The following is an 8,882-nucleotide window of genomic DNA, read 5'->3' as shown; positions in this document are numbered from 1 at the left end:
CCGGGAGGGGAGGCGCGGGGGCGGGGCCGGGCAGGGGAGCCCACCTATCTTGTGGAAGAGCTCGGGAAGTTGCACCTCCACCTTTTCGCGCTGGAACATGTGGTACTCGGCCTGCTCGCAGATGGGCGGGATCAAGTTGAACTGCCGGGCAACGGAGTAGGCCTCCTGGGAAAAGCAAAGAAGGGCATGGAGGGTCCCTGCCGGTCAGCGGTTCTGAGGGGCCTCCAGGGCAGCAGGGAGAAGACACAAAGGCATCCCCAGGAACGGCTGGCCCTCCTGCTCCTCCCCTGTCCTCTCAGCTTTCCTGGGAGCCTGTTAGGCCCCCCTCCACGAGTGGAGAAAAGTGAGTGGGTTGTGGGATCCCAAGGCTGAAGGGATTTGGGGGGAAAGCACAACTCAGTAGTGAGGCTTGGGCTCTGGCACTTACTGGCCGGGTGTCCTTGGGTAAGGGGTTCACCCCCCTGTGCCTCAGTTTCCCCATTTGTCATGAGGGTCAAATGAGCCAACAGTGTTGGCAGCCCTCAGGAAAGTGCCTGCCTGTTACTGGTTTTATCATGATTGACACTCTAGGGCCTGGACCCAGGATGATGGCAGGAGCAGAAAACACTAGGTCAGGAGGGGAAAGTGGCCGGCAACAGCCCATTTCTGGGACTTGGGGGTCAAGGCCTCCACTCTGCAGACCGGATGGGTGTGAGCTCCTGGGGAAGCCCATTTGCCAGCCTGAGAGGCCCTTTCCCCTTTAGCTTGAGACTCAGCTTTCACATCTGTAAAGTGGGGATGAGATCCTGACACCTCAATGAGCTCTGTGCTGGGTCCAGGCAGCTTCAGAAAAATGCCAAATGATCATTAATGCCGCAAACTCCAAAGGCCGATTGATACCATGGGCTTCTAAAATTGTCTGTAACTTGAAATGAAAATCCTGCTTAATTTTTTTTTTTTTTTTTGGATGAACCAGAAATCTGGGGCTCACTAGAGGAGAAACTCCCTAGCAGGGATGCCAGGATGTGGGACATTCTGGTGGGTGGGGCATGGGAAAGGCTGAGGTTGGGAGGAGGCCTGGAGGCAGGGGTGAGTGCGCCAGCCTGAGAGCTAGTCCTGTGAAGACGCAGTCCCCAGGCCTCTGCCCTCCCCCCACCAACCAGCTGCCTGCCTCTGAGAAGCCACCCTGCCGACCCTTCTGGGATACCCCAGAAATATTATGAAACATCTGTCACCCTCAGCTACTGATGGCTCCCGTGAAGGGAAATGACAAGGAAGGGGATGCCTTCCTGAAAGTGCAGATGAGAGGGAAACATCATGGACTATGAGATGGAAGCCCAGGCTCTGAACTGCATGGCCTGAGCATCCATCTTGGCATGGGCTGTGTGACCTTGGGTGTGTTACTTAACCTCTCTGTGCCTCAATGTCCACATCTGAAAAACAGGATAACAGTATCACTTACCTCATAGGGCATTGTGAGGATTAAATGGGAGTCAGTCCTCATGAAGCCCTCAAATCTAACAGCACCTGGAACACCACAAGAGCTCAGCAGGGTGGCTGGCACTGTCACCGCTGCTGAGCACTGGCTGAGCTCCAGGACCCCCACTAAGAGCTTCACACCTGTTCTCTCAGATAATCCTCACAACAGCCTCATGACGGGGTAGGCTGTCCTTGCAGTCTTGTTCTACAGGTGGGGAAACTGAGGCTCAGAGAGGTGAAGCTATCTGTCTGGGGCCACGCAGCGCTGGGATTCAAGCCCAGACCCCTGTCTGCAAGACCTGCGGACATCACTGCCACGTGTCACCATACTGTCCCTCCCCATAGTACCCAGTTATCTGTGCATTAGGGACCAACGGCACTGAACCTGCTAGAGCCCCGGAGTCATCATCCACGGAGCTGGGGCCGGGAGCCCAGCTGGGGGACACGCACACACCGAGAGGTCACCGTACCATGATCTCCATGGAGCTCCAGCGCGAGGTGCCCCAGTACATGGCCATCCCCTGGTTAATGACGTGGGTCATGGCACGCACCGTCTCTGTCACGAGAGAAGGGGAAACCACAGGTGGGGGGGGCGGCCGGGGGCACGGGGCCTGGCCTGGGGACATTCTGCAAATGCAGGCGGGCGCCAGGAGGAGGGGGAGGGTGCTGTCGGGACGGCTTGCAAGCAGTGTACTTCCTGGCTCCGGAGTTGGGGGCGGCCTGGGTTTTGTGGGACCACAGAAAAAAGTGAGCCGCTGTCCAAGAAGCTGGTCTTGAAAACAATGTTCCCAAATAGTTAGAGGTCTTACGGAATCTTTGGAAAATGGGTTATGGATGGATTGAGACGTTTCTATGGCAGATTAGAGGGATGCAGGAAAGGTGAGGTCAAAGAATGTGACTCTAGAACGGGGGGTGTTCTCTAGTCTGGGGAAGAATGGGGGACCCTGATCGCTCAGGAAGAGCCAGATAAACGGATTAAGGTTACGATCAGGTTGACAGATGGCAAGAGGAAGTAACATAATTTCTGCCCATTTCTAGTCTCCCACTTGGGGCTACTCCGGACTCTCACTGGGATCTGGAGAATTGAATGGAGAAGTAATAATAACATCTGTCGGGAGAAAGGGCGGGGTGTGGGGCCCTGGGTGGCCCCAGGGGTTGGGGGCTGCAGAGCGGAGCTCCCCTCGAGTCCAGAAGAGCCAGCAGTAGACATGGAAAGCCCCCTGTGGACCACGCCCCGACTTTCACACCAGCCCAGTATCCAGCAAGGGACCCTTTCCCCATCTACACTGTGATAGATTCTTCCTTGGACTCAAAAAAGTTTTTTGAGAAATAAAAATCTGCCAGTTAGCGTCGCCCCCGAGGCTGTTTTGGCCCCGGGGGGGATATTGTGGTTTTTAAAATTGAACTCGACCTCAAATTTTAAAATTTTAAATGGCTCTTAGCTTTGCGGGATGACGGGCTACCCCATCAGATTTCTCTCAGGTCCCATACAATGCTTGCAAGTTCGACTGCCCAAGGCAGCCTCAGAAGTTCAGTTGAAGTGTACCAGTGTTTCTAAAAACAAACACCCCTTGAAGGTCCCCATCTCTCCCAAAGTGGCCGCTGACATGGGACAGCTGAGGTCCCTGAAGATGGTGCGGGTGGAAGGAAGGAGAATGCGGGTTGGTTCCGAGAGCTCCACCTTGGAATGGCCCAGGACCACAGGAACCTTCTCTGGCAGAGAGTGGCACCTCTGTTTTGGGGTGTCCCTTCCCATCCATCCTGGGTCCCTGAGTGTCCCTTTGGCTGAGGCCCCCTCTTTCAGTAGAAAGCCAAGGTAGCTGGGGCTTCTGGGGTGGTGGTCTCTGTGGGCTTGCCGAGGACCTCTGAAAAAAATCACACCTTGGTTTCCACGCCTGTAAGCCAAGCCCTGTCCTCTCCTTCCTTCCAAAGTCAGGGACTGGGCTCTTCCCCACGCATCCCAGGGAGGGGGGTCTGGCAGGGAAGCGCCCCCCTCGGGCTGTCAGTGGGCCACCACTTTAACGGCCAACACTATTCGATGTGAAGAGCAGCACTTGGTTGGAAGGTTGAGGGTCCCAGGAAGGAACCTGCCCACATCCGAACCTTGCGTCTGGGCTCCCAGCCCGGCCGTCCTTCTTGGGTTCTTTAGAAACACTCTTGGGGGACCTGTGACCATGCAGTGTGACTGCCCGATTCTTTTCAGCCAAGGCTCAGGCCCACATGCCAGAGAGAGGGAAGCAGAGGACACCCCCGTTCGCTAGCCTGGCTTCTTTGAGCACAGCTCTCTCCTAACGCCCCTCCCATGCAGAGAAGGGAGTCCAGCGGGAGCCTGGGGGCCAGGGAGCCTGTGCGAGCCTGTCGCTGGCCTGAGACGGAAGGGGTCCTGGGCAGTGGCAGGCTGGCTGTGGAGCCCATGCACAGGAGCTTATGTTTCTGCCCAAGCTTGGTGTCAGTGACACCAGAAACAGGGACAATTAGGGACAGCTGTCCACCTCAATATTTAATGCTGTTTTACAGAAGCAGGAGGACCAAATCCTTCCAGCTGCTGCCAAAACCCATGGCATCTCCTGCTGCGTCGCAAATAATACATGGGAGGGGTCAGGTGGCAGTGCCAGTTGGCAGGCGGGAGCCCTTTCATTGTGGACCACAGCCCAGTTCCCAGCGATACCAAGGCCTGCCCTTCGTGGGTGGGGTGGGGTTCCAGGGTCCTTTGGCTTAGGGGTGGGCAGAGACCGCTGCAATGGCCAGAGGCTGCCCCGGGTCTCAGAGTTTCCCCAGCTCATGTAGGTATTTTTCAAGGAGGAAAACAACTGCATTTCAATGGTGAGCTCTGGCTGCATGGCATGGGGTGAGAGTGACAGGTGGCCCAGCCCACCCAGGGGACTGGAGCACTGCACACCACTGTGGGCAGGGCAGCTGGTTGCTGGTGCCCTCACTTTTGGTTGGGCTGGGAGCTTAGCAAACGTGGAGAAGATAAAACCTGCCGGGGGCCAAAGTTCTGGGGTCCCCGATGCGTTTGCTCCTGTGGGAACCTGGTCCCCCCAGCCCTCTCCCAGACCATCGGGGGTCAAGGTTTCTGGTGCGGATCACAGCAACCCCCAAGTCAAGAGGAGGCCCCGCGGGTCACGGGTCATGGCAATGCAAGGCAGTGCGAGGAGGGGCATGCATGCACAGGAGTAGGGGAGGAATGAGGTGACAGCGTGGACCAGGGGGACGGCGTGGCTCTGCGCCGCTTTGCTTTTCTTCACTTGCAAGGTGTTCCCATAAGGCACTTATTTCTCCTTTGTGCATTTTATGGAGAAGTTTAGTCATGGGGGCGGGGGAAGAGAGTCATGTAAATAAAAGCACTGTCTCATAAAATGCAGCTCAGACACAGAGGTCAGTTGTCGGGCCGAGGGTACTGTGTACCTTCTATGATGAATGTCCTTGACTTGGAGGAACTAAATGGATCCCCTGGTGATAAAAGAAAGATGGAAAGAGACCAGAGTTCACAGCTGTGGGGACGCTGAGGGGCACAGTCTGACAAAGGGCACGGGGACGGAGGCTCAAATCACTTTTCGCAGAATACTCGTTTGGATAAAAAACCAACCACACACACACGCGCACACACACACACACACACACACACGTGTATATATACACACGCACAGGTGCATGGTATATATACAAACAGATGTAGAAAAAGTAACTTGAACATAACTGAATTTTCCAAGTCCCTGAAGCAGCAAAGCACAAATGAGAAGATGCCCGAAGCAGAAAGTTGGAGGAGATAGTGGGGGCTGAGATGGCAGGAGTCAAAGAATAAACAAGCGCCTGAGAAACCAAAACCGCTTTTCAAAGCACTGCACGTCTTTTTTTTTCTCCTCTGAGTAACAGTTCATTCCCCAGAGCAAAAGTCCCCTAAACCCTCCCAGTAGAACGTGGGCCATGATTGAAAGGACGGAAGAGAAGGCAGCCCTTGCAGAGTCATCATACTGTGACTTCAGCTACCACTGCACACAGCTCAAAGCCAGGATGGGCGCGGACCCAGAGCAAGGATGGGACTCAGCCCGGAGGTGCTGGGGTGCATGTGAGGGGTTGAGCAGAGGCTGAGCTCAGGCCCGCCCCCCCGCCCCTCCCCACACGGGGAAGGCCCCACCCTCCAGACCCCCAGGCCTGGGTGCCCGGCGGGCCCTGTGGTGGTGCCATCAGAGCCTCAGGTGCAGAGCTTTCTGCTCTTTTTGGAACCGTGACTCCCGGGCAGTCAGTGCTTCCGGGGAGAACGTACCTTCCATGGGCGTGTTGGGGTCCGGGCGGTTGGCAAACACCACGTCCACATACTCCAACTGCAGCCGCTCCAGGGAGGCTTTCAGACCTGGGGAAAGGAGTGGGGAAGGACTGTTACCATCTTCACAGACATTCCTGGGCCCTCGTGCGTGCATGCGTCTCAGGGAGCAATAGATGAAAGGGACGAGGCCCCTGGCACCGGGAGCTGTGGACGGCAGGGCGCATCTGTGGGCACGGGCCACCTAGGTGGAGAACAGCCATGAGAGAAGAGGGGGCACACCCCAAAGGGGGTGGGGTGGAGTCCACAGGCCTAATGTCCTGTGACTGCACGGAGGGGGCCCTTCCTAGAGTGGCCCGGGTGGAACTGGGAGAGCCAGGCCACCTGACACGGAGGACAGCTGCGTCGATCATCTACAGCACCGAAGGCCAGTGGGGCCCGGAACGCATGAGTACTTTGCAGCAGCTCAGAACAGAGCTGCAGAGAGGAAGTGCCAGGCTGGGGGACGGGGAAGGGCGGGCGGCAAGGCCTCCTAATCATTTGATTGTCAACGGAGTGACTGTATTACCTTGACGACAGTGACCGTGGGGGGAAGAGGCACGGAGACAACACAGGTCAGGATGAGTGAGACATCCTGGCACCTCCGCCCCTGTGCTCCCGTGTGCTGAGGCCCAGCCCGTGTCTGACACGCATCCTCACCTGGGTCCTTCCCAATTCCACTAACCCTAGATGTGGGCATTCTTACCACGCCCATTTTACAGATGCTGCCACAGAGGCCTGGGAAGTGATGTCCCTTGCTCAGGGTCAGCCGGTGGGCACAGGGCCTAGCCTAGATTGAAACCCAGGCCTGTCTGTGTCTTCTCAGGGACAACACTGCCTACCCCAGGGCAGCACGGGCCCCGCCCACCCATACCCCTGTCCCCTCCCTCACGACGGGGAGGGTCCACCCCATGCGAGCCTGGGTGAACCAGAGCACGGGCTGTCCCCAGGCTCCCAGCCTGTAGCATTGGTGGGGGAGGGGCACTGTGCGTTCTTCACTTTCGCATCCACGGGAAGATGCCGTGGGTTTAGGGGGCTGTGTGGAGCCAGGGCCCCCCTCACCTTCTATTATGTGCTTCCTGGAAAGGCCCCTCTCCGTCTCGGCTCTGAAAAACAGGCGACAGCACGTGTGATATTGCAGGCGGTTTGGGGGAAAATGTTCATGACGCAAAAGTAGGTCAGCTCATGCCACTTGTAGTCTGATTCCACTTTGGGGATAAAACCACGAGGCTATGCGGATTTGCTTGTGGAGATGACCTGGCAGAGCTGGGCTGCCTGCCCGCCACCCTGGGGAGGTGGGGCTCAGCGGGGGACGGAGGCTTCTGCTTTTCAATTTGCCCTTCTGTCTGGCTTGGATTTTTTTCTTTTGTGGCTTGGATTTTTTAAAAATTGAAAGTGAATCCCATTTCTAATTCCTATGAAGCCCATTTTGTCCAGCCCCAGAGAGAATATGGGGCCAGATCCCTGGAGGATGGCAGGAGTGGCCTGTGGCCCAGGGAAGGTGGAGTGATTGGGACAGTTCATGAATTTTCTGTGTTTTCCAGAAATTTTTAGGATGTTACCTTTGTAATCAGAAACCAACCAACCCACAAAAGTAAAAATAAAAATGAAACAAGGTTCGAGTACAAGGCAACTCAGACAAAGCTGCTTTTCTGGAATGTGACGTCCCTCAATAGGGATGGCACGAGCCAGGGCAGATGGCTGCACAAATGCCAGCCCGCCCCCTGCTTCCAGAACCAGGAGACAGGAAACTGTGCTGCCCACGTGCTGTCCTCCAGGAGGTTCCTGAGGTCCAGGACAGACCCCGTGCAGCCTCTGTTTCCCCAGGATAACTACCCCCTCCCCCGCCCAGGGGCCTCCTAAATCAGGGGTCTCTGCAGACCTGGCCCCCGGCCAGGGGCACGGTCTGCCCGTTGCACCTACTTTCCTCCCCAGAAGATCTTGGTGGTGATGACGAGGCTGGATCGTCTGCGGAACAAGGGAAGGAGGGGTGTTACTGGGCATGATCTCTTGGGGTCCTCCCTCCCCCCACCTTCCCCACTGTCTTCAGCTCTTACACAGGGGTCCTAAACCCTTCTCATCCTGGAGCATAGGGCGTGAAATGGGGCGCCTCTCTGCCATTCGATGTTTGAGGTGTGCTGAGCCCAGGGGCCTGAGGCTCCGCATTGAGCCAGGAGACAACCCACAGATGAAACTAACCTGTGGATGCAACTAACTAACCATGGAACTAGGGTTGGGCAGTGGGGGCTGGAGGGAGACGGAGTCTAGTGTGATGGAGCCTGGAGCCCAGAGGAGGGGGGACACTCGGGAGAGGGGAGGACACGGCTCAGGGAATAGAAGGCGGCTGCTGCTTCCTGGGGACTCCAAGGAGGTCAAGTGTAGGGGCTGGTGGGTGAATGCAGGGCTCTGGAGCGGATGGAGCGAGGCAAGGCACCAGGCTGTCTGGTTCTTCCTCTACTGGCTGAGACTGTTTCAGAAAAGCTGTGTGTGGGGCAGCCTCGGGGAGCGGCCTGTGGGACACTGAGGCCGGGGGCGGGGCGGGGGGGAGGCTAGGGTGGGGCTGACCCGAGAGGCAGGCAGGTGATGTTCCTGGGGGTTCGGGCTTCGGTGACTGAAAGCCAGAGGAAAGGGTATAGAGTCAGATCTCCCGCTGCAAATCCACAAGAGGCAGCGCTGACACCTTTGTGACTTTGCCTTGGAGGTACAGGTGGGCGGGGGGTCATGATGGCCCTTCCCGGCCACATTTGACCTTGACCATTCCCATAGGAGGATGACAGTGTCTCCTGGGGTCGTGCTTTTCTCTAGTGGGGGGTGTAGGGGGAGGACTGCTCAGGAAACAGCTCCTCAAAGCCAGGAGCTCCACAGCTGTCAGTGTCGCCGGCAGGGCGGGGGATGACCTAACGGGAATCTATCTCCCCGAGGTTCAACTAAGATGTTATCAGGGCCCTCCCTAACAGCCGCAGTTTCCTTTTAACTGCAAAGTGAGCAGGGATACATTTTAATATCAATTAGAGCTGAGAAGAAACAACATGGGTGGGGCAGGAGGAGGGGTGTCAGTCATCCAGGCCCCAGAGGTTGGGGGAGACTCTGAGTTTGTGCACTAGGGGAGGGGGAGGGGAGG

At 56.9% G+C, this 8,882-nt stretch overlaps 1 protein-coding gene across 5 annotated transcripts in view; it reads right to left on the bottom strand.

The window, feature by feature from the left end:
* KCNAB2 (potassium voltage-gated channel subfamily A regulatory beta subunit 2) overlaps positions 1-8,882 on the bottom strand; it is a 98,074-nt gene that overhangs the window by 4,201 nt on the left and 84,991 nt on the right. For 4 of the 5 annotated variants that reach the window (XM_007453279.1, XM_007453280.1, XM_007453277.1 and 1 more), the window contains 5 exons: positions 7,685-7,729; positions 6,824-6,867; positions 5,726-5,812; positions 1,929-2,014; positions 45-165 (listed from right to left, as the gene is read on the bottom strand). In XM_007453279.1, the coding sequence (XP_007453341.1) occupies positions 45-165; positions 1,929-2,014; positions 5,726-5,812; positions 6,824-6,867; positions 7,685-7,729 (383 nt within the window). Of the gene's footprint in view, positions 1-44; positions 166-1,928; positions 2,015-4,866; positions 4,912-5,725; positions 5,813-6,823; positions 6,868-7,684; positions 7,730-8,882 lie in introns of all 5 variants that reach the window. The other variant, XM_007453276.1, reaches the window with a different exon arrangement.

The sequence above is a fragment of the Lipotes vexillifer genome, unplaced genomic scaffold (assembly GCF_000442215.2).
Source record: "Lipotes vexillifer unplaced genomic scaffold, Lipotes_vexillifer_v1.1 scaffold575, whole genome shotgun sequence".
In the NCBI taxonomy this organism is placed as follows: Eukaryota; Metazoa; Chordata; class Mammalia; order Artiodactyla; family Lipotidae; genus Lipotes; species Lipotes vexillifer.
This window is presented reverse-complemented; position numbering and strand designations above follow the sequence as displayed.